Consider the following 25,966-nt stretch of genomic DNA (forward strand, 5'->3'; position numbering starts at 1 on the left):
ACACTTACTTCCTCCCCACCCTACCCCACCATTTCCGAAACCTGAAACCATTCAAACCACAGGGATCCCACTACAGTTGGTCTACGGAAGTCGGAAGTATTCAAGTATCAATAACGAAAGCAATACGTCTATTATTTACATCTCAGAATTAATTCCAAAGATCTCACATTGAATCCTATCGTTTCCTTACAAGATATCAAAGCTATAATCAGTTATTTTTAGCCCATGGAAGTAGGACTACGTGTCGTACGAGGACAAGATTGGAAGTGGGGGAACCAAGATGGCGGCGAAGGCTTCGTAGGGACTGTGATTGTAGTTGGAAGATCTGGGAGCTTTTCTTCACCAGAAAAGACTGTCATAGTGCAGTGGGATGGAGGGACGAGGACTAATTATAGATGTGGACATGAGGATGCCTATGATTTATGTATACTTGATAACGGACCGATAGGTTAGTAAAAAAATCTACTCAAGCTTGAAGTATGGCTGGCCTGGCTTACATGTTGAAGCTATTATTCATCGTTTTGTTGTCGCTGTGGTTATTTCAAAACTTGGTATTTTTCGCTTTTTTACTTATCTAATATAAACAAAATTCCAAACAAACGCATTTAAGCTTATAATTTTGGGATGCCAAATTACGTTAGTGAGGAGGCAGCAATACATGTGATGTCATTGCCGCCATGATTTGGTCTTGGTCTTGGTTTCATTTGTTATGTCAGCCAACATGGCAGCCATTGCATATCTTTTGTCCTTGTGAATCCGGCATATTCTCACCAGTGTGGTTGCGATGTATTTTGTTCTTGTGTCCATGTGAAGTCATAGTCACCATGCTCGTTGACTTGAACCAAAGATGTGGTCTTGGTTCCTTTGTTATGTTAGCCAACATGGCAGCCATTGCATGTCTTTTGTCCTTGTGAATGTGACATGTGCTCACCAATGTGGTTGTGATGTATTTTGTCCTTGTGTCCATGTGAAGTCATAGTCACCATGTTGGTTATCTTGAACAAAGGACTTTCTTCATGTAACCAACATGGTGACCATGTTTGTTGTTTTATACTCATGAGAAAGAATGCATACAACATTTGTATTCCTTGTTAACCTAGCTGTCACATTATTCTCATTGTCATTATTTTATTATACTGGGTAAAGTACGCACCATCACTTCCATCGATAGCAGTTGAATTTCAACTGAAGGAACTACCAACATTAAATATAGGTACTTTACCTTTTTTACCTTTAAGGGGTTGTACACAAGGATGTGTCATGTAGTGAGTGCAGGCAACAAGGAGTAGAAGGCATGTTATGGATCTGTGCAAGCTGTCAGGGATATACTCTTTGTACGACATGTTATACCAATGATAAACATTCACTGGACCATGCCTTCTACAGAAAAGATTCACCTTCAAGCACTCCGTAAGTACAGATATAATGGGTAGTAATACGAACTTTGGAAAGAGAGAGGCTGTGTTCATGTTAGGAGGGGCTTTGCAGGGTCTGGAAAGGGGGTCCAGATCCCAAAGCATGCGCTATTTTTTTCCAAAATCTTGCATCCCCCAAAAATCAAAAATCAGGGAAAAATCAGGAAAAAAAACAAAAACAAAAAAAGCAGGAAACAAAATCCCACATCCAGTATATGGAATCCGGCAATCCCTAAGTCATGGGCGATGACAATATCCCAAATCATGTAATTTGTTTTCTAGTTTCCCAGATCCCACGCTATATTTTATCCATTTCCAAGCTCCTGCGAATATACTTCCAGACCCTGGCTATAGATTTGGAAGGGGAAAGCTAAATATATATATATATATATATTTTTTTTTTCCAGAGTTCTTGTAGATAAAAGGCAAGGCCAACAAAAGGTTTCAGCTCAAGGAACATACTTAGGATCTCAAGTTAGACGCGGTCCAGATTGGGACTGGGGAAATCAAGACGGAGGTCCTTCAAAAAGAGGTGTGGTAACGGATGTGAGGAGATGGGAAAATGAAACATTCCGTAGTGTTGTTGCAGTTAAATGGATCAATGGGGAAACCAATGTATATCGTCGTGGACACAAAGGAAAGGTTAGGATACACTTCAATACAGCTTTATTTTGAATCAAGGGACAGACCTAACAAACTCTACTCACATGTACTGTACGTGGAGTCCAGAAATCGAATCTGAGACCCCAGAGGAGAGAGGAGAGTGCACCACCACTACATCACCCTTAGTTCACTAATGTATGTGATGTTGAGTCTAGGAATCAAACCTGAGACCCCAGAGGTGAGAGGTGAGTGCACTACCACTAAACTATCCTTGATTCCCATATAACAATGATGATGTTTGAAAGGAAATATCCTGAAATTTCGTTGGGATGAAAAAGTTTCTGAGTGGGAAGGTACAAATACTTTTAGAAATGTTTATTATAAAGCTATATGTACACCTACTTGCAAAAACGTTGTCATACAATATTAGAACATTAGTAATTTAGTGAGAAAGAAATACATTAAAAGCCAAAAGAAAAATTTCAGCTTCAGTGATCTTCTTTTGTTTTTTAATATAATTCCTATCCCACTAAATCACTAATGATCTATTTTCGTATGATAACGTTCTTGCAAGTAGGTGTATCTCTTTCCAAAATGTGTAATAATTGAAAATGTAAGTATATCTTGAGCAATGAAAAGTAAATCATTTGTTTTTGATAAACCAGGTTGATGTTATTTGTGTAACACCATCATTTGGGGGTGTTTACTACAAGGATCATCTACCAAAGCTTGGCTTCAACTATTCATCAGCTGCAACGCCAAAAAAATTCACTCCATTACATGATTCAGGCAAGTGTCAGTTCGAGGTTGGTGAACAAGTCCAAATAGTACTTGAAGCTGAGGTTTTAAAGCTGTTGCAGAAAGATTATGGAGGATGGAATGAAAGAATGAAAGAGGTAACTAGACTGGGTGTATATGTATATAAATAAATATGCTATATTATCGGTTATTGTATGAGTGGGAGGCATTGAAATGGCTTCCCAGGAGAATGGTTATCTTATGAGTGGAAAACATACAGTACATTGCACGACATGCTGTAACATTGAAATGGCTTCCCATAAGAATGGTTATCTTACAAGTGGGAAACGTACATGCTACAACATGCTGTAACATTGAAATGGCTTCCCATAAGAATGGGTATCGTATGATTTGGAAATGCACAGTACTGACTTACAGGACATGCACATTATGACATGCCGTAACATTGAAACGTCTAACCATTAGAATGGTTATTATATGAGTTGGAAACCTACAGTGCTATCTTACAGCATGTACATGGTATAATTGAGAGACATGTTGTGTCGTTTGGTCAACAGGTGATAGGGATACCTGGTACAATACAGAAGGTACTCGACAATGGAGGAGTAAAAGTACAGTATAAAATTGGGCCTTCTAATACCTATACATGGGCATTCAATCCTATTGCGCTTTCGAAGGTATGTATATCTAATGATGATGATGATGGTGATGATGATGATGATGGTGGTGGTGATGATGGTGTGGTGATGATGATGATGGTGGTGGTCATGATGATGATGATGATGATGGTGGTGGTGGTGGTGATGATGATGATGATGATGATGATGATGATGATGATGATGAGGCCAAACAAAAAAATAAGTGTTTCCTGCGCGACCAAACCTAATTTTCTTGCTGATTTTTGCCGATCCTAATATCTTTTTTGTTCCCAAATGCACCACAGGGTTTCCAGTAAGCTGTTGTATCAATGAAAAAAACTCTACTGACCCCAGTTATTTTTCTCATGCAACAGGAAACAGGCCTGATGATGACTGACTAATGTATTGATTGATTGAATGATTTGTTGATTCTTTTGGTATTGGCACAGATGGGTGATATTCAGGTGAACGACACAGTTTGTGTCCTAGATGATGTTACCTTAGTGAAAAAGTTGCAAGTAGGACATGGTGAATGGACTGACAAAATGGTGCCTGTAAGTTTGTTTCTAAGCATATTAATCTATATTTTTTTTATTGCACAACTTTGGAGAAGCTCAGACCATTTGCTGGCCATTTTTGCCCTCGTCTGCCCCATCCTCCCCATCCCCTAGCCCCCTTGCAGTACTTTTTATATAGGATTTGCGCCATCAAGTAATGGCAATCATAATATGGAGGCAGGAACTACTCAGTCTGGGTCAATTTGGTCTATAATCTGATTTACACAAGAAAGAATTCAGTTTCCCAGGGAAAAAAGACATGCTTCCTGTCATGGCTGCTATCACGTGATGGTGCAAAGCCTCTATTGACTAGTGAAAATAGTCCCCTTCACAGTTCCCTGCACCATCTTGAAAGGTAGCTGTGCCTTTGCATTGAGACGAGACGAACGGTGAGCTTGCAATGATAGAGACTTTTTTTAACACCTTGAACAATTATTCACATGTCTCTATCATTGCAAGCTCACCGTTCGTCTCGTCTCAATGCAAAGGCACGGCTACCTTTCAAGATGGTGCAGGGAACTGTGAAGGGGTCTATTGTTAGAAATAAAATTTCTTAGTTTTTGTTGTTGTTTTTTTGTCAGATTCTTGGGAAAGAAGGAAAGGTTTTGAAGGTGTATTATGATGGTGACATCAGGGTTGTAGTTGGTAGCACATCCTGGACTTTGAACCCTGCCGTCCTTGTGAAGAAAAGAGATGCCATGGCAATAAGAGAAGCTGAACAACAAACGCAGGCTGTTGCGACTGCCGCCTCATCCACAACTGCCGAAGGTTTGAGAATAGTTTGTTACTATGATAGTTGCAACGGAAGGATGATAGGGGGTTCCACTCAGATTCATTAATTGGATCCCATCCGTCTATCCATCCCATTTATCACTCCATCTAACATCCATCCTTTCTTCCATCCATCCATCTATCATTCGATGCATTCATTCATCCATCTATCCTATCCCATCCATCTATCAGTCTATCTATCCATACCTCCATCTTTTCTTCCATCCATCCATCTACCCATCCATTCATCCACCCTTCCATCCATCACTCTATCTATCAATCCACCCACCCATCTATTCATCACTCTATCTATCAATCCATCCACCCATCTACCCATTATTCTAACCATCCTAACATCCAACCATCTATTAATCCTATTCATCTTTCCCATTCATCATATAATAGCCTTCCAAATAAATAATGTAATATATAATTAATAACAAGTATTCACAATTAATAGATTATTTTAATCTTTGTACAGCAGAAGCTTCTCTGCCGTCACTGCTCCAGAGTATGACTGTGTCTCCTATTGACACCTCATCTAAGTTAATAAGTGCCGCAGGGCTTGGCCAGTACACCAGAGTAAGGGACATACTGGCTGCTAATCCAAGGGAGGTAGGCACTAGTAGTTAGTTTGACATTGAAAGTTTGTATAACGTCGAAAAAAGTGGGTGCTGCCTATCATCGCTGTTCATTGGTATTATTATCATTATCATTATCATTATCATTATTATTATTATTATTATAGTTATTATCATTATTATTATTATTGGTTAGATCCCTGGACTCTCTATCAAATGTGAGTAGAGTTGCTTGTTGGTTCTTTCCTGTGCTTAGAGGGTAGCTATTCCAAGGTTGAGGGAAAAACTGGATCAAGTTGGCATTGCAGTGCATTGTGGTAATGTTTAGGGAACATATTTCCAAGATGGTGGCTATTTCGTCCCCTAAAATGACCCTACAATGCAGTGCAATGCTACCTTTACCCAGTGTTTTTCTTGACTTCGAAATGGCTAATGCTATGTTGGTGTCTCTGCCATTACATAGTTAATAGAGGAAAATGGTTAGGAAACCTATTGTTATTAGGTCTTTGTTCGCTTGAGAGGTTGAACTGCAATATGTTTGATTTATGCTCATCTGAAATTGAAAAATAAGTAAACATAAACTTTGTCTATGGGATTGTTGTAAGGAATATTCAAATATCTCTTATAAATCTTTAAGTATTTGAACTAGCTGCCAAAAGAAAGATTATTTTTGGTCCGTTCACTCAGCCATTGCCAACAATGGTAAAACAAAGGATTGTGTACAGTCACGCTTGAAAAAAGTGAACAATAACCCATAACAATAGAGTTTCCTAAGCATTCCCCTCTATTAACTATGGTCTTTACAATGTCATAGCAAAAGCACATAATTTTGAATATTGTGATTCATAGATATTTATAATTCTCTGTATTCGTAGATTGATAGTAATAAGAGTGGTAAGACAGCCCTTCATGTCAGTTGTCATCAAGGACATGTAGATATTGTCAAGCTACTCCTGAAATCTGGTGCTAGGTGTGATTTACAGGTAACTACAGTCAGGCTCAGTAAATACCATAGAATTTTCAATCCTCATTGACTTTTAATTAGAATTATCAATTTCACTGATATCAGCATCACTTGTGAGTATAGTTTGTTAGGTCTCTTCCTTGATTGGAGAGTTTTTTATCTTGGTTCTACAGTTTTCCTCACTTCACATATCCTAACATGCTAGATTTCAACTCAATCTGTGAGTTAGCTGTGACCTGACTTAGATCAGCACAGAGATCGTTTCAGGGTTCAAATTTGTGAGTTAGCCATGCCCTGACTTAGATCAGCCCAGAGGTCGTTTCAGGGTTCTATCAGTGAGTTAGCCATGCCCTGACTTAGATCAGCTGAGAGGTTGTCTCAAGGTTTGATCTGTGACTTAGCCATGCCCTGACTTAGATCAGCCCAGAGGTTGTTTAAGGGTTCGATCTGAGAGTTAGCTGTGACCTTGCTTAGATCAGCCCAGAGGTTGTTTCAGGGTTTGATCTGTGAGTTAACCATGCCCTGACTTAGATCAGCCTAGAGGTTGTTTCAGGGTTTTATCTGTGAGTTAGCCGTGCCCTGACTTAGATCAGCCTAGAGGTTGTTTCAGGATTTTATCTGTGAGTTAGCCGTGCCCTGACTTAGATCAGCCCAGAGGTTCTTTCAGGGTTCGATCTGTGAGTTAGTCATGCCCTGACTTAGATCAGCCCAGAGGTTGTTTGAGGGTTTGATCTTGCTCTGTGGTTTTATTCAGATCTTTTAAATCCTTTCCTTACTGTTAGGATAATGATGGAGACACACCACTTCACTATGCTGCTTTTGGGTGAGTTTCCTGAGTGGGATTCCTGTGGTGTCAGGTCAGAGGGAACACTGCGTCCTATCAATTTTCTACATGGAGAAACAAACAGTAACATAAACATTTTGACTGCAAACAATCGTCAGCACTGATACAGCACCCTGATGCAAACACCCTCATACATCACTAATATTCATTATTAATATCTTAATAATTATTAAGAGAGAACTATTTTTGTATTCAAGCAGTGAGCACCAAAAACTATTTTCTTGAAGAAAGGCTGTTGTACAAGGCTAAAACCTTGTTATTCAGAAAGTTTAACTTGTTTGGAAGTGGAGATGACCGATGAAAGTGGAATGAAAGTGTTAACCCAAAGCAAAAATCTTATTCGAAAATGAGGTTTAGGCCTTCATTTGCTTATTTCCAATATAATTATTTGCCATGAAAAAGCCCGACAAAGCAACATTCTAACATAAATGCAGCAAAACATATTTGTACTATTGAAAATACTGCTTCAAACAAGCATTATTATCATAGTACATCAGTTTCTAACTGTTTAAAAAAGGTTTTGAGTGTTAAACCAAAACGAAAATTGGGATCAAAACTCATATGAAAGTCTAGTTTTTGGCGCTTTTTGCCATTATTGCTCGATATTGAAAAAAAATTCCTCTTAATGTTTTATCAAGGAACAAGCCATTGGTGGCATCAGTGTTAATACAGCACGGAGCAAACATGAACATCCCGAACGCCATCAATCGCACACCAGTGCATGTTGCTGTTAACAAAGGACACACAGATGTAGTTCGAGTGTTTGTGCAGGCAAACTGTGACATAAACCTTCAAGATTCTTCAGGAAATACGGCTCTTCATGATGCCATAACCAAAGATCAATCAGATATTATTCATATTATTATCAATAGTAATCACTGTGACCTAAAGCTTGTCAATCAACAAGGGTTTAATGCTTTTCATAAGGCGGCGCTAAAGGGACGTGAACAGTGAGTATACAAGATTGTGAACAACTTGCTTTTGTTATTGCTGCTGTTGTCGTTGTTGCTGCTGCTGCTGTTGATATTGCTGTTGTTGTTGCTGTTGATATTGCTGTTGTTGCTGTTGCTGCTGTTGCTGTTGATATTGCTGTTGTTGTAGCTGCTGTTGCTGTTGATATTGCTGTTGTTGTTGCAGTTGTTGTTGCTGCTGTTGCTGTTGACATTGCTGTTGTTGTTGCTGCTGCTGCTGTTGATATTGCTGTTGTTGTTGCTGTTGATATTGCTGTTGTTGCTGTTGCTGCTGTTGCTGTTGATATTGCTGTTGTTGTAGCTGCTGTTGCTGTTGATATTGCTGTTGTTGTTGCAGTTGTTGTTGCTGCTGTTGCTGTTGATATTGCTGTTGTTGTTGTTGCTGTTGTTGCTGCTGCTGTTGTTGCTGTTGTTGCTGCTGCTGTTGCAGCTGCTGTTGTAATTGCTGTTGTTGTTGCTACTGCTGTTGCTGTTGTTGTTGTTGTTGCTGCTGTCATTGTTGCTGCTGTTGTTGTTGTTATTGCTGCAGCTGTTGTTGTTGCTGCTTCTGTTGTTGCTGTTTCTTTACCTCACATGTAATAACACTACAGATTAAAACAAAACTTGTCTAATAATTTGCCATATATTTTTCCTCAGAGCTCTGTCCCTAATTCTTTCCAAGTATCCCACAATATTAAACATACCAAAAGACGATGGCTTCACAGCACTACACCTCTCCTCTCTCAACGGCCATGTGGGTCCTGTAAGGACTTTACTCATGCAGGTGATACATTATTCGGTGTTTAACTTCTTTATTTATATAATATTATAGTATTATTATGATATCATAGCCTTGTAGTTTTTTTTTTCTTTTTTTTTTCTTCTTTTTCTCTTTTTTTCTTTTTTGATCCCTAAATGAAAATTACGACAGCCAACTAGAAACCTTTAGCTCCTTTGGCTGTCGTACACTTACACCTTTTACATCGTTAATTATAGTAAAAATTTTAAATATTTTTCAAAATATATTTTCTTGTAATTCTATTATATAAAATTGAAAAAACAGTGTAAATTAATAAACTGAAATTAAATTGAATTGAATAATAATAATAATATAATAATAATTACAACTTTATTTTGAGGGTAAAACACATAACAGATACGAAAGGTACCCAAACTAGTGGCCCTCAAAAAACAAAAGCACAACATGAACACGTCCGTGCGCTATGATGTGTATCATGAACGATCGAATTCATCCTAGAACGGTTGTGAAGAAAGGAGCGTGTGTTTAAGACAGAAAGAGACAGTTAGAACAAGCATTCATTTTAAGTTTTTTTGGTGTCAGAAAATCAATTTGAAAATTTGAAAATGGGGGGGGGGGGGGGGGGGGGAGGAGATGTATGCCCCTTGCCCCCCTGCCAGCGTCCCTGACATTAATTGTAATTATTTCTCAATTGGCTTTATTTTTGTTATAACCCTCATTATAAATGCGAGGTCAATATATAGTTATTAACCCGGTTAATAACTATATATAGACCGTTTGCATTTATAATGAGCAACATTTGATAGAAAACCTTCTCAATTGATAAATAAAATACTTAATTACCTCGAACGTCGGCAATAAGCCTATACATGTAGATGTATATGGCTTATTGCCTCTGTTCTCGGTAATTAACACTTACTTTAATGTTTTAGAGTGGTTGTGAAGTGAACCGTGTGAATGAGAACCACCAGACAGCCCTTTTGTTAGCCGTAGACAAGAAACACCTGGAGGTCATCAAAGAATTACTGGAACACGGTGCCAATACCAACATACAGGATGATGTTGGTGATACACCATTACACACAGCTGTTGCTAACAGTGAGCCTCGGTCTGATGTAAGTCACATGACTATTACCATATTAGGATAATTCCACCTCAGTTTGATGAGTCACCACGTGATTGTGTCATGTCTTTACCTCAAGCCGTACACACTATGACTGTTCTAATGCAAGTCATGTGTTCATTATCACATAAGGATCACTTGCGTCACATGATTTATGGAACTGGCTGTTTTAGGGGACGATATAGATGCCATCTTGGAAATACCTCCCCTAAAACAGCCCCAAAACTTATAAATGGCTAATAAAAATTACTATATATAGACCCCTTGAAGTGATTTCTCAGAGTTATTGTTCTGGGGGACAAAATAATTGGCCTCCTTTTCTTATGTATTGTTTTGTGGCCTAGAAACAATAATCCTTGGGGGACTCAGTCCAAGGGGTCTATTGTAGTTTGGGTACTTTTCATAGCCTAAATGTTGTCCTCACACTGATAAAGACCTATTTTCATAATTACACGACTCACAACCAAGATAACTAGCTATACTGCATGGGGTTGTTGGTTGCATAAAATGTTATAAAAACAGGTGTAATACTCCATTCTGATTTCAGCCTGTCACAATGGACATGGTTCGGCTGTTAGTACAACACGGCGCTGATGCCACAACACGTAATAATGACAACAAGAACTGTCTGGACTTGTGCAGGAATACAGAACTGGCTGAGTTACTGAGAACAGCATCCACTGGGCAGGAAACAGTACAAGAACCTGATGCGTAGGTTTAATGAGACCCTTTAAGCTTCGACACTGTGGTTTTCTATTTCAGACCACATGTCATTCTCTTGAGTACCATTTCTTTATATTCATTAACATCATTACTGAGAACATATCATCAGCAGAATCATAATCAGCAGCATCAAAACCATCAACATCATCATCATCACTATCATCACCATCATCATCACCACTATCATCACCACCATCAGCATCATCACCACCATCACTACCATCTTCATCACCACCACCCACCACCACCATCAGCATCACCATCACCATCATCATCACCACCACCCACCACCACCATCAGCATCATCATCACCATCATCATCACTACCATCTTCATCACCACCACCCACCACCACCATCGGCATCATCATCACCATCATCATCACTACCATCTTCATCACCACCACCCACCATCACCATCACCGTCATCACTATCATCACATTATTTTAACCATCATTTTCAACATCACCATCATCATTTCATCTTTATTCAAAATGCTTGATACAATCCCATAATCAAATACTATTGATTTTCAATTTGGATCCCTCAAACTCCATGTCTTCTCTCTTTTCTGCAGGTCTGATACCGCAAGTCCACCCCAGAAAGACAGTGCCCCTTCTGATTCCATGGCAGCCTCAAATGCATGCCGACTGTGTAACGAGAGAGTAGATTGCCAGTTTCAGCCTTGTGGTCACTCTGTAGTGTGTTACGGCTGCAGTCACATGTTTAAAGCATGTTTTCAATGCAAGGTACTTATGTAATTTATTTATTTATTCTGTGGTGGCCTTGTTGGATGACAGGATTTATTAAACCAAAGATTCCAATGGGCCTTCTGTAGCATATAAGTAACTGCTCCAATCTCCTGCTAGATACCATCACTCAACCCCCACTCTCCCCCCCCCCCCCCCCCCCTCACATTATCTACTCTTACAGTCGAGGATTTCTGTTGTTCTGTCATCCAACGTGGATGACCTCCACGTGATATTAAACACTGTCACCCAACTATACCAAGTCACAAAACAACTGTTTTCAGAGTCAAGTGTCAAAGTTGTTGTGTCCTCCAACATGGCCGACCTCTATCACATATTCTGTACTCCAATAGACCCCCTTGCAGCACATCGGAATTTGGAGGACATCACAATAGGTTATCAATTCTCAAAAGATTGAAATTTCTTTGTTTTTTTCCTCCAAATTGAGCTGCTTTGACGTCATATACAAGGGGTCTATAGAGCAAAACTAATTCCCTCGTGTTTTGGCTACAGGTCGAGGTAGAAAACGTAGTTAAACTCGAACAAGCTGCAGAGAAAGAGTGCGTGGTTTGTTCAGATTTTCCAGCTGAGGTGGTATTTGAACCATGTCAACACAAAGTTGCTTGTACAGGTATGTAATAACCTATAACACCCTACACTACCCCTCCCCTCCAATCTAATCCATTTGTTGGTAAGTATTGGTATAGTCTAGGTGGTATGTCAACATTTTCTATTTTAAAAATTGAAATTTATTTTATTTTCAAATAAAAAACTTTGCTGATTGGCTAATTTGTTCGCGCTTACAAGGCCACGCAACAAGCCTTAATCCAGGAATTTGCTGTTTTTCTTTGTTCCAGATTGTTCTTTCAGAATGAAAAAGTGTATAGAATGCCAACATAAAATAACGAGAAAGATAGGACCAGGTGAGGCAGATTTGACTTTGATTTTTTATTTTGTTTAAATGATTGGGGCATTTGGACGAAAATCTGTCAAGATTGTAACCTGATTATTCTTAGTTGAAGTAATATAATGATGAATATGGATGACTTTTGAGAACTACTCTATCAAGGATTCTCCATTTTAAGCATGTTATCACCAAGAAATTTTAGTCTAAAAGCTAAAAGAACAAATAGGGTTGAGTAAATGACGTTATTTACTCACAATTTAGATGCTTCAATAATTGATAATTTTTTATCTCCATTTTTTACTGTGAAGAAAATATGTTGCTTGGCTACTATCAGGGCCATATATATGTTTAAAAAGCCAAGTTTTAAGTCATTTCCAATTGTTATCCATGTGCCCCTTTAAATTCATAGCGGCGAAGGGGCACCCTTTAGAGAGACTCACGCCTTATCTTACTCTTAGATGGTTCAGTGATTGAGACCTGCCAAGCAGACAAGTATGGTCGCAATATGGATTCTCTGTTCTATCTTGAAGCTAAAGTACGTGAGATGGAAGAAGCTCAAATATGTCCAATATGTATGGAAAACATGCGAAATGTAGCCTTCCTATGCGGGCACAGCACCTGCGATGAGTGCTGCAAATCTCTCACAGACTGCCCGATGTGTCGCAAACCAATAGATAAAAAGATCACTTTGTTTGGATGAGTTAAAAATAGAGAAAAATTCTTGTAAATTAGTGTTTGATGAATCAAATTCATTTGTAAAAACAAATTCTTTGAAGCTAGAAAGAGAGGATGTTAGGATTGACAAACGGAAGTGAAAATTAACGATAAGAAGTAGATTTTAGGAAATAAGATTCAGAACTTGATTTAATATAAATCCACAAATGTATACGCTCTAATATAGAATTCTCTCTGCATGGTAAAACACACTTTTTGTGATAAAATAAAGAAATAAATGAATAACCAAAAACAATGTACCTGAAATTTTACTTTGTTTATTTATTCCTTTTTTCTCAAACAGTAACTAACAAAATAGTTAGTTTTACAATACAATATTTACAATGAATAAGCTATAAGTTTACATATTTACATATGTTTGATCATTATTACTTATTTATTTTCTATAATGAAAAGATAGTATTAAATGCCCAAAATATATAAAACTTGAAAGGCTATTGTGCAGTTGAATAGCTCAGAAAACAGAGCAATGGCTGTAATTTTAACTCTCTGATTTGAGGAATTTGCATTTTTTTAAACAGCAACTTGAATAAACATAAAGTGTAAATGTTGAAATCTATTAACATATACAATCTTGAACTATAATAATTTTCTACTACGCGAAATAGCTTGGCAAACAGTGCATCAAGCAAAACGAATGTATTTTAATCACAATATTATGATAAACACAACAGACCAACTTGACTGTTGTTTTAATTTAACTTATTCTAACAATGTCTGAAAATATAATTTCAACTAATTTTAACTATGAAGATTTCCTTCCTTTTTGTTTTTGATTTCATTCATACATTTTAAGTTCTCAGCAAAGTCGTCAATGTCCTTGACTGAGATTCGCTGAGATTTGTCTTTGCATTTGTGACATATTCTATTATCACCCTGCTTGTGAACTCTATATAAATAACCCTACTCTATACGATCTAATGTGCTTATACTTACATTTTTCTTTCTCTCTTCCTTTTTGTTGTTGTTGTATTTTTTGTATTTTTGTATTTTTTGTATTTTTTTTTCTTATTTTTCATTTTGTTTTGTTGTTGTTGTTATTTTAGCCTTTTCTCTTAGCATCTGACTTCACGAATATTATCTTGGTATAATATACTAGAATATAATCATTTACCTTCCCTGTGTTTCAAACATATCTTTTTGCTTGTGACGACATCCATTTGTGATATCATACATTATAACTTTGGTTGTGTCTTGTGTGATTTTTTGTTTTTCATTTCAAGATGTGGGGTGACATCCATTTTGTTTTGCTTATTTTTTTTATTTCAATTTGATTTTTTATCCCTTTATTTCATGTCCTCCCTGTGGTTGACATTGAATTTCTCTTATCTTTGTGATCTTGCTGTTTGACACTGAATTTCTCTTATCTTTGTGATCTTGCTGTTTGACATTGAATTTCTCTTATCTTTGTTGATCTTGCCGTTTGACATTGAATTTCTCTTATCTTTGTGATCTTGCTGTGGTTGACATTGAATAATTATTTCTCTCATCTTTGTTGATCTTGCCGTGGTTGTCATGGTATAGCGATGTTAATTTACTTGAATTTCTCTCATCTATGTTGACTGATATTGTTAATACTCTGCTCTACATCCTCATGCACTGTTGCTCGTCATTGTAATTTCTCACCGAATTCTCTTAATAAATGTAATAGAGAAAGAAGATCCAAGCCTTTTAAGAACTCAACAGCTTAGCTGAAAAACAAAACATTTTTCCATGTTAACTATGAATCTTTCAGCCAATAAAAAATATATATCTTTCCTAAACTCATGTGAGAAAAACCCTCGAAGCACAGGAGAGAACCAACTAGCTTATTCTACTCACACAAGAGGGGGGGTACAGGGGTTGAACCTGGGTCTCACCTCTAAGCCACCCAATACTTCCCAGATTTTTCTAGAGATCTCCATCTAGTAACTACAATCTGGTTTGTAATAGCACTATATCACCAAAGCTAAAATAGTTAGGATATGTGTATCCTTGGGTTGCAATCACATTACTCAAAGTGCCTTAACATACAAATAATGATGAAACAGCTTCCAAGTTGGTTGATCTAACAAGAGAAGCTAATGAGGAATGCTTCGTATAGTCAACCAACATGGCGGCTATGATGTCACACACCAAAAGAATACTTACCAAAATAGGAACTTCATTAGGCTTCATCAAGGGCGCTAGGACAGACGGATTGCATTATATATGTGTGTTTTTCTCAGCTATTTGTATTGGTTGTTACAACTTTATTATCTAATGATGGAATTTGCTCACTCATGGGAAGGTTAGAAGCTGCATTTTCGTAGTTCAAGTTAGACTATAAATCTTAAAGTCTCATGCATAGAAAACTGAGAAGACATAACTAGCTAAAAACTAGTGTGAGCTGCGTCGGTGTTTCTAATGAAACAATGATAAAAAGGTAAATTATACACTGTGAAAAGATGAAAAAACTTACTGACATTTCGGACGCTAGTCCTTTGTCTTTTACTCCGACGAAGGACTAGCGTCTGAAACGTCAGTAAGTTTTTTCATCTTTTCACGGTGTATAATTTTCCTTTATATCATTACAGTTGCATCGAAAACTGCTTTGAAAAGCTAAATTGAAAATAATTCGAGTAGACGAATAAAAGAAAGATCTTTCCGCGGCATCTTGAGTTATACCACCCGAGTAATTCCTAATCCTTTACTGAGCCTATTCTTAGCAACTAACAAAAAAAGAACACGTAGACAATTTCCCATGCGTGATTAGCAACCCCACCTCCAATTGATCACTTTGATAATTTAGTGACATTGGTTGGAAACTTTGATTGGGATCTCATTAGCCCATTTAAATGAAATCATTCTTTTCCGTGGAACATTCCATTGTTTTTTATCTTACATTGCAAACTTCCTTAGCTGTACTAGGCCTATGCATGATACGGACAACCCAGTGAACGCCTATAAACCGTCTTGTTCTGAAAACACACACACGTCTGTCAAAAAAGCACACGTCTGTCCTAGCACCCTTGCTTGGATGAGTAATGCATGAGTTAGCCGATCAGAGCAGCACAACGAAAAAAACCCACGCAAATAGTCAAATCAACGTTGGAATGGTAAGTTAAGTGGGTGTCGACAAACCGGGCATTTCCGCCTGTGAAACAAAAGATACAATTATTAAAAGACCTTTTCTAAAGAAAAGAAGTTGATGGGCTTTTTTGCTTTGTGCGAACACCAACAATTCTTGAAAAAATAAAAATGCACTGACAAATGTAAATAATAAAAATAAATAAATGGGATTTAGCAGTGGCATTTCCTCAGAGTAGCTATTCATCCACTGTAATTTCAATTGGAATTTAGGAGTTGATTTTTGCGGAGGGAGGAAAGCTGGAGAACCTGGAGAACCCTTGAAGCACAGGAGAGAACCAAAAGACAACTCTAATCACATACGACACTGAGCTCAGCGGGACTCGAACCTGGGTCGCATTGGTGAGAGGCGAGCACTCTCACCGCTATGTCACCCGTGCTTCCCATGTAATGTGGAATGAAGGCTTGTTTTGCTTCTGCGGCCACAGAAATGCCAAGGGTATTGCTGGTTTACAATCATTCCCAAGGGAGTGAAATAACAAAAGACACGGCGGCCATGTTGCGATGATATATATCAAAAGAATTCATTGACAGTTCTTTTGTTAAATTCATCAAACATGGCGACTATGACGTCATGTGCAAATGAAGAATTAGGTGGTATCTCAGAATTCTTGCGGATATAAAATCCTCATAAAAAATAAAGGGTACTTCTTTGTTTCTGCGACCTCAGTGACCTAAACGTCTGGGTTGAATTCATGTGGAAACACCACTAATATAATAAGGGCCTTGTAGTCTGTCCCAGTGATTGTTCATGTAAGATATATCAAGGTACTTACACTCCATTCTTTAACATAGCAATAGCGCATTCGCGGTGAACTTTGTGTGAACAAGGCAGGATTTGACATCCTCCAAAAGCATCCTGTAAAGAAGAAACAAATATTAAAGCCCTTGCGAGACAAGTCGCTGGAGAATTGACAGTGTAACAGCGGTTCTCTCACGATTTAATGTTGCGCGTAGGGTTGCACACAGTAGAACTTAGTTCTACTTCTCGCAACGGATTGCAGCAACTGGCAACGCCATTGCACAGTGTATCATCCCTACAGCAAACAAGTTTTTCGCAATTTTAAGGCATATTTTTAAAGAGCGCAAGCGTACATTTTTCATTTCTTTCCAAACAGCAGCCAAATATGTTGCAAGTCGCTGAGCTCAATTCGGCAAATTGCAACGCTACATTTTCGAGAGACAATGAAAAATGCAAAGTGTTTTTAAGCATGATAATTCACCGCGAAGTTACATTACAGGGTTCGTGCTACATTCTCGTTACAAAATTCAAGGACTTTTTAAGCACTTTTCAAGCACAAAAATTCTATTTTCAAGGACAAAGTTTTTTGTATGAGAACGTGGTTTTAAACTTTGTTTAATTGTTAAAGTTCAGCTAATTCAGCTGGGGCCACAAGCTTAGATAAAAAACGAGCATGACACGCAACCAACTAGTAAACAAGCAAACAGAAACTCTTCTATCAATTTTAATCGTTATTTATCTTAAAAGGTAAGTTAGGAACAACATTAAGTTTGTACTAAATTCAAGGAGTATTCCAGGAGTTTTGGCGTTTTCCCCTATTTTCAAGGGCTTTTCAAGCGCCCTTGAAAACGTGTTTTCAATTCAAGGACTTTTCAAGGATTTCAAGGAGTAGCACGAACCCTGCATTACGTTTCGATGATGCTCACAATTCCCGCGAATTGATTGCGATAAAATCGCCACTCACGTCGCGCGACGAAATTGCTAGAGTATACCGGCCATTATCTAACGGAGATTGCGCAATAGTAAAAACACTCACCTCCAGACAAATACAGCATTCATCATGACCGGAGTCAGGTCTACATTTATGGTTATTTCTCAGCCGTTCGTCAAGACATACTTTGCATACGTCACAATGAAACGATCTGTCTCTATGGATACGGCATATCCCGCATGGCGAACAGTGGTAAGGCGTCTTCTCGTTACCCGTGAAGTGTTTACAGATACCGCAAAAGTATTCGGAAAGTTGGGTATTACAGTTTATACAATGGTGACTATTTTCTGTTATTTCTTGTTCCGTTAGACAAACCGAGCAACGAAGGTGCGTACCGTGAAGTGCTTTCATATCATCTTTCTCGCAGTTATCAGAGTTATTATGGCACCGATGACACGGATAAAAATCCTTACAACAGGGAAACTTGATTTCGCATTTTCTCTTATAATGATCACACGCCCATTCGTTTATAGATTCCTGGACAGGAAGGCGTGCCGGTTGGGGTGACGACGTGGCGCTTTGCGCCTTTTCTGTTTGTGACGCTTCTAGTCGTTTGTTGATTTCTTCTAGCTCTTTTTCGAGCTTTTGTTTGCGTTCCCGTTGCCGCGCTATGCGTAATTCTCGTTCTCTCGCATCACAAACATCAGCGGATACGCGTTGAGCTGGTAGCGATGTCATTTGTTCAGCGGCCTGAGTATTTACCTCCTTCCTTTGTGAATGAAAAGTGTCTCCCTTTTCTGCGTCTGCTTCCCTTGTTTCTCTTTCCTTTCTTCCCAATTTCTTTGCCCAACTGAAAAGACGCACCAAACTTCCTCTACTTTCCATAGAATTCTTATTTTTCCCAACTTCGCATTTCCTTTCTGTTTCCTTTCCGTTTTTATTCTCCCCCTCATTCCCTTCACTGCTGGCAGCCAATAGTATCTCTCTCTCTGGTTCTTCTTGATTCTCAGATTCCAATTCTTCGTCCAGGTGTTCTTCGTCTCCACCGTCGTCCAGCATGCTTTCGCTCATTTGACTCCAAGTCATCATGGATCTATTAATTTGATGTTCAAAAGACTCAAGAGATTCCAACGAGTTGTCTGCCGTTTCGTATGAACCAGATACACTACTTGAATCTTGTGTTTCTGGCAAATCGATATTTTCATCCAAAGAGTGTTTGCTATTTAAGAGAGGAGGTGAGCCAAATGTATTAGGGGATCGTACTTCGTGAATGCTGTTAAATACAACTTGAGATTGCTCTTTCATTTGATCATCACCACCAGCATCGGCATTTCCAATGGCCTCGTCAACATCATCACCATCACCTTCATTACCAACATCACCATCACCATCACCATCACCACTACCATCAACATCACCATCACCATCACCATCACCATCACCATCACCATCACCATCACCATCACCATCACCATCACCATCACCACCACCATCATAACCACCATCAGAAGCAGAAGCATCAGCGATTCCTTTTCCTTGCGAAAGCAAATCACATTTCATGCTGTCCTTTCCTTCTGCTCTCTCCGATGTTGTTGTACCAAAATCACTAGAGTGAGAGATTCTAGAGATTGTTCTAGAGTTTTCCTTTTTCGTTTGCTCTTCGGAAGAATAAATATCAGTGTCAAAGGTCACGACAGGTTCCTTTTGTGTCCCACAAGGCAGACCTTGGTAAGGCAGCTTAGGTTTCTCACTGAAAGATGTCGAATTGTCCTGACCTGGTAACAGCCTTTCATCGCAAATGGGCCATGTTTTCGCCAAAGAAGTAACACCTGCTCTTGTATTGCTATAGGCAGGGAGTGACAAAAAAGGTATTGGATTGTTAGTTACTTGAGTCCGAGAGTACACAGATCGAGTTAAAGAGGAATCATTCGAATGTCGTGCAAGAAATGAAGAGTCGACACCAGAAACGATGTAATCATCTCGTAAAGTCTGTAAACCTATTGTCTTTGGTCTGGCACCCTGGGATATCCAATCAATATCCATGTCTTCTGTTTCTTTGATGATGCTTAAACATTCCCGATCCCTGTTGTCCTGCTGCGAGGAAAGCAACGGATGAATCCTATCAGATTTCAATTCAGCACTGCAGGCCTCATCTATAACCTTGGAGACGTCATGTGTTCTTATTTCCCCTTTACATACTACTTGTTCGTTTTCATTACCACACCCTATTTTGTTTGATGTGTCGTCATCACTGCCTGTGACATCACGTTTGTTTCGTATCCTATCACAGTACGCAGATGATGTGCTTCGCGTTCTCGGATCCTCGGGTCGTTCATCCACCACCTTAGATGGCATGTTGACCTCGTATAGAACCCTAGTTGGTAGAGACATGTAGTCTCCATGCCCAAAAGATGACACCGTTTCACTAACATTTTTATCATCTAACGCAGCATCTTCGCTGGTCGTACTTCCTGTGGTAGTGCTTCGTTCATTGCACGTGCACCATGAAGAACCTTCTTGAAACCTTTCACTATTTTGTTGTTCGTCTTCAGACGTGGTACATTCTGTCTGAGACTCGTCGAGTTTATGTGGTTTTGCAAATAAGAGAGAAGCTGGGAGAGAAGCAGCTTCTGCACTGCTGCATCTACATACATCAACCCTATCTAATGCAAAACTTCCTTTGTGTCTTCTTGAAGTATCACCAAATTCATTGTGTCGATCTAAAGACCTATTATCCTGTTTTCCTATGTCGTACGTTAGTGGCAAACCAAAGCTACGAGATAAAGTCATTTCTTTCTTAGTTCTTGAACTTTCTTGCGGTATGTTAGGCAAACCTGAGCAGCTTTCAACACGGTATGTTGGGTTGTTTTCTGCGTCTTGATCTTCGGGTCGTCCGTCCACCACGTCTAAATGCTTTTCGTTCTCTTCGTTCATAAATTTCCCCAATAAATGTGGCAAAAATACTGATTTCCCAATGCCTGGCTTGCAAGTCAATAAAAGTGTTGGTGACCATGTTGCATTTGTACTGGGTTTAACATCTCCAGATTCTTGTGCGATGGCAAGACATTTTCTACTGTATAATATAGCATCATCATAGTCTTCTTTCTCCAAGTGGGCATCCCCTAACATCATGTACGCATTCATCTCAGCCACTTTATCACCAGATTCTTGTGCGATGGCAAGACATTTTCTACTGTATAATATAGCATCATCATATTCTTCTTTCTTCAAGTGGGCATCCCCTAACGTCATGTACGCATTTATCTCAGTCACTTTATCGTCAGATTCTTGTGCGATGGGAAGACATTTTGTACTGTATAATATAGCATAATCATATTCTTCTTTCTTCAAGTTAGCATTTCCTAACATCATGTATGCATTCATCTCAGCCACTTTATGACCAGATTCTTGTGCGATGGTAAGACATTTTGTACTGTATAATATAGCATAATCATATTCTTCTTTCTTCAAGTTAGCATTTCCTAACATCATGTATGCATTCATCTCAGCCACTTTATGACCAGATTCTTGTGCGATGGTAAGACATTTTGTACTGTATAATATAGCATAATCATATTCTTCTTTCTTCAAGTTAGCATTTCCTAACATCATGTACGCATTCCTTTTTGCTACTTTATCACCAGATTCTTGTGCGATGGTAAGACATTTTCTACTGTATAATATAGCATCATCATATTCTTCTTTCTCCAAGTTGGCATTTCCTAACGTCATGTACGCATTCATCTCAACCACTTTATCACCAGATTCTTGTGCGATGGTAAGACATTTTGTACTGTATAATATAGCATAATCATATTCTTCTTTATTCAAGTGGGAAAGTCCTAACATCATGTATGCATTCATCTCAGCCACTTTATGACCAGATTCTTGTGCGATGGTAAGATATTTTCTACTGTATAATATAGCATCATCATATTCTTCTTTCTTCAAGTGGGCATTTCCTAACATCATGCACGCATTTATCTCCGCCGCTTTATCACCAGATTCTCGTGCGATGGCAAGACATTTTTTACTGTATGATATAGCATCAGCATATTCTTCTTTCTTCAAGTGGGCATTTCCTAACATCATGTACGCAACCGTCTCAGTCACTTTATCACCAGATTCTCGTGCGATGATAAGACATTTTTTACTGTATGATATAGCATCAGCATATTCTTCTTTCTTCAAGTGGGCATTTCCTAACATCATGTACGCAACCGTCTCAGTCACTTTATCACCAGATTCTCGTGCGATGGCAAGACATTTTGTACTGTATGATATAGCATCAGCATATTCTTCTTTCTTCAAGTGGGCATTTCCTAACATCATGTACGCAACCGTCTCAGTCACTTTATCACCAGATTCTCGTGCGATGATAAGACATTTTTTACTGTATGATATAGCATCAGCATATTCTTCTTTCTTCAAGTGGGCATTTACTACCCTCATGTACTCAGTTGAGTACGGAATTTCCTTTTTAGGTGCAACACGATCAGTCTGTTTGGTACTACTTATAACAAAAGAAGAGTCATTCGGACTTTGATCGTTTTCACTTGTTTCAGCCTTAATCCTCCTAGTGAAGTGTTTGCACATGACACCAGTACTAATGGAATCCCATGATATTTCTTCGATGGACACGTCTTCTGTTCCATGGTTTGTTGATCCACTTTGTTCTGATATAAAACCAGAAGAGATGGAATCTCTTGCTATTCCTTTGATGGACACGTCTTCTGTTCCATGGTTTGTTGATCCACTTTGTTCTGATATAAAACCAGAAGAGATGGAATCTCTTGCCGTTCCTTCGATGGACACGTCTTCTGTACCATGCCTTTCTGATCCACTTTGTTCTGATATAAAACAAGTAGTGATGGAATCTCGTGGTGTTCCTTCGATGGATACGTCTTCTGTAGTATGACTTGCTGATCCACTTTGTTCTGATATAAAACCAGGAGTAATGGAATCTCGCGGTGTTCCTTCGATGGACACGTCTTCTGTGCCATGGCTAGATTCTTCGCTTACGATGGAATATCGAGAGGGCAACTGTTCTAATATAAAATCAGAAGTCATGGAGTCCTGTGGAGTTACTTTGATGGACACGTCTTCTGTGCCATGGCTAGATTCTTCACTTACGATGGGATATTGAGAGGGCATCGGCATCCGTTCTGATATAAGACCAGAAGTAATGGAATCCCGCGGTGTTCCTTCGAGGGACACGTCTTCTGTACCATCGCTAGATGCCTCACTTACGATAGAATATCGAGAGGGCAACTGTTCTAATATAAAATCAGAAGTCATGGAGTCCTGTGGAGTTACTTCGATGGACACGTCTTCTGTGCCATGGATGGATTCTTCGCTTACGATGGAATATCGAGAGGGCAACTGTTCTAATATAAAATCAGAAGTAATGAAATCCCGTGGTGTTCCTTCGAGGGACACGTCTTCTGTTCCATGGCTAGATTCTTCACTTACGATGGAAGATCGAGAGGGCATCCGTTCTGATATAAGACCAGAAGTAATGGAATTCCGTGGTGTTCCTTCGGGGGACACGTCTTCTGTGCCATGGCTTGATGATTCACTTATAATGGAAGATCGAGAGAGCGACGGTAAGGATCCAGGAGGTATTGCGTCCCATGACGTTCCTTGACTGGAAAACCCTGTTTTAGTGACGATAGATTCTTGAGAAGACCCTGTAAAAACGAACCAAACTGAAGCATTAATAGCTGGCAAATGATAAGCGTTCCTGAGTAGTTTAGATTGATTGACCGTGATGATCTTATGAGCGCAGGAGAAAAGCTTAAAAACATTTTAAGACAGAGGAGAAGTTTGCTTATACACCAAACGCGGATGTGCAAAAACAAGCGCAAACAGGGACACGATTTGGGTGAATAGTCCAGTTTCGAGTTCCAAATTACCGCTGTGTTTCTTGAATACAGACTCATTTACTCAGGGTTAGCCTCGTATCAGTGTCTAAATATTCACAAATACCAACGGTAAAGTAAAGAATGCACAACTTCAACAATACGAACACTTTGAAACTTGACGGACCTTGACTGGAACACGTGAATATTTTTCACAAAATCGAGGCTAAGCCTGAGTAAATGAGTCTGTAATCAAGAAACACAGCGGTAATTTGGAACTCGAAAAGGGCCTATTTGCTCATTTGTTAATTTCAAACTAAGGAACTCCTTGCCTGACCGAGCACTGCTCCAGAACGTAAACCATCGAGGAGACATTTGACAGTGTTACTCAGGAACATGTTTAACGTCATTGCTTACTTAAAGGATGCAAGAATGCAAGAAGGCTATACAATACAAAGCACTTGACGATAGCTTTTTCGCATCCGTTAGAGCCATTTGCCCCTTGTATGGGAATATGTAGCTAATTCATCTCTTTGCCTCGACCAGAATGCTTTTCATGGCCACGATGTTATAACTTAATGACACGTGGGAATGACACGTGGTCTAAAATGTGAAAACGTTATGCCCAACATAGGTTCTTCAATGGATGAATTTATGATCCCAGTCTTGGCAAGAACTTCTTGGATTCCCTGAACGTCTTACGACAGGCGAAGCAGCCCTAAAAGCATGTCATCAAATAAATCAAATCACTGACCATGTTCTCTTGGGCGATTCTTGAATGCTATGACATAATTCGATAATCGTGATTTGCGCAGCTGTCTTTCAGCACGGTCCCGTTCAAAGTCGGCCAATCCTTTTTCACGCAAAGATTCTTCATTAGTCTACAGAAAAGTTTCACAAGGTTAGTAAGTTGACAAATATGCCACTTTGAGAAACAGTGCTTAATGTTTTACTTTGAAGCCTCAACTTTTCTGGAACGCGTAGTTGGTATAAAATAATTATAGTAATTATGATTATAATTATAATAATTATGAGATTATAAGTATAAGTATAAGTATGTACACACGCGTGATGTTTTTTTTTACACGTGTGACATTCACGCGACGTTATTTTTATACCTGGCGTTCACGTGACATTGTTATTTTTGACAGGACATTCACGTGACAATGTTATTTTTAACATGTGACATTCACGTTATATCATTTCTTTACATGTGGCATTCACGCGATAAATTTTTACACGGGACCAGGAGACCTACAGTCAGGTTCTTCTCTGATCCAATCAAAAGGCGGAAAAGTTAAATACTCTAATACCGGTATCCAGGGCCCACGTTCGTTTCGGTCTTCGCCAAGGAACGAATGACTTAAGAAAAATTTATGGCCCTGCATTTTCGTCCCCTGTAACCTAACAGTAGCCAATCAAAAAACAGTTTTGCCAGAGACCAAAAGGAATGTGGGCTCATGGAGCAGAAAATACACCAAAAAGAGTAAGATTGTTGAACTATATTTATAAAATAACTTTTAAAAATAACTCTCTTTACCAGTTGTGCTGTATCCGTTTGAACATTCATATCCCTGTATTCCTGGGCCAAACTCAACGAGTCAGTTTGAGTGCACTCTTCTCTCAAAATTGGCAACTCCTTTTCCCCGACAGCATTGTTTGAAGAGCAAAAATCTTGCCTACTTTCTGGCAGTGGAAAATACCAGCTTCGCCGGTCCGACGAATCTTTTCCCTCGACATCATGGTTGTTAAGCTCTTGGTTAAACGATTTTCCAATTGTTTCTTCTTCGACGATGCGACATCCAGCGCCTTTGTTGTCTTTATCAAAAGACATTTCCCTTGGCTGGTCATTTGTTTGATCCTTCATTAAGACAGAAACAAGATCTGGTCTTTGGAATTCAGCAAGGATTTCCGCTAAGTCATCATTAGACAGTGACTTTAAGGTTTCTTCCAGTTTATTATCTTCATAGTTGCTTGGTCCTTCCTGAGGTTCTGCACGTCTCCTTGTCTTTGCAAACCAATTTTCTGCAGTTCTTGCTCTTTCTTCATCAGAGCAGATGGTCTGTACGAAATGGTCCTGCAACAACGACGCTCTCGCTTCCATTTCAGACAGTTGGTCAAGCAACATTCTCATACGAGTGGACAGTTTTTGAGTCTTTTCCTGTTGAGGTAAAACAAAGGTATAATCATCAATCAACATTTTTCAGCCTCCCAGTTCACAATAAACTGGAGAGCCCGAAATACG

At 38.9% G+C, this 25,966-nt stretch overlaps 2 protein-coding genes across 6 annotated transcripts in view; one reads left to right on the forward strand and one right to left on the reverse strand.

Annotated features, from left to right (window-relative positions):
* Positions 1-59: 59 nt before the first annotated feature.
* LOC116299221 (E3 ubiquitin-protein ligase MIB2) lies at positions 60-13,321 on the forward strand. 2 transcript variants are annotated; one of them, XM_031707850.2, is made up of 18 exons: positions 60-448; positions 1,239-1,410; positions 1,823-2,057; positions 2,684-2,914; positions 3,335-3,454; positions 3,865-3,969; positions 4,554-4,740; positions 5,228-5,358; positions 6,200-6,307; positions 7,071-7,111; positions 7,771-8,082; positions 8,740-8,866; positions 9,775-9,957; positions 10,513-10,676; positions 11,266-11,437; positions 11,951-12,068; positions 12,295-12,360; positions 12,803-13,321. In XM_031707850.2, the coding sequence occupies exons 1-18, from the start codon at positions 226-228 to the stop codon at positions 13,042-13,044; spliced, it is 2,937 nt and encodes a 978-aa protein (XP_031563710.2). In that variant the 5' UTR covers positions 60-225; the 3' UTR covers positions 13,045-13,321. The 2 variants fall into 2 exon arrangements, with proteins under 2 accessions (XP_031563710.2, XP_031563709.2); XM_031707849.2 differs by having other exon boundaries at positions 61-448; positions 5,225-5,358.
* A 1,088-nt stretch (positions 13,322-14,409) lies between these two features.
* Positions 14,410-25,966, reverse strand: part of LOC116299220 (uncharacterized) — a 28,408-nt gene continuing 16,851 nt past the window's right edge. For 3 of the 4 annotated variants that reach the window (XM_089039268.1, XM_089039270.1, XM_089039269.1), the window contains 5 exons: positions 25,262-25,882; positions 24,476-24,602; positions 17,966-23,550; positions 16,964-17,046; positions 14,410-16,194 (listed from right to left, as the gene is read on the reverse strand). In XM_089039268.1, the coding sequence (XP_088895394.1) occupies positions 16,143-16,194; positions 16,964-17,046; positions 17,966-23,550; positions 24,476-24,602; positions 25,262-25,882 (6,468 nt within the window). In that variant the 3' untranslated portion in view covers positions 14,410-16,142. The remainder of the gene's footprint in view (positions 16,195-16,963; positions 17,047-17,965; positions 23,551-24,475; positions 24,603-25,261; positions 25,883-25,966) is intronic. The other variant, XR_016121572.1, reaches the window with a different exon arrangement.

Source organism: Actinia tenebrosa, unplaced genomic scaffold (assembly GCF_029948245.1).
Source record: "Actinia tenebrosa isolate PJP-AT-01 unplaced genomic scaffold, QUT_ActTen_1.0 PGA_scaffold6__47_contigs__length_16458017, whole genome shotgun sequence".
NCBI classification, from domain to species: Eukaryota; Metazoa; Cnidaria; class Anthozoa; order Actiniaria; family Actiniidae; genus Actinia; species Actinia tenebrosa.

Coding starts and splice junctions, on each gene's coding strand:
- LOC116299221 (XM_031707849.2), top strand. CDS start 226: ATGGAAGTAGGACTACGTGTCGTACGAGGACAAGATTGGAAGTGGGGG. Junction 5,359..6,199: donor TGGCTGCTAATCCAAGGGAG/GTAGGCACTAGT, acceptor CTGTATTCGTAG/ATTGATAGTAATAAGAGTGG. Junction 8,867..9,774: donor TAAGGACTTTACTCATGCAG/GTGATACATTAT, acceptor TTAATGTTTTAG/AGTGGTTGTGAAGTGAACCG.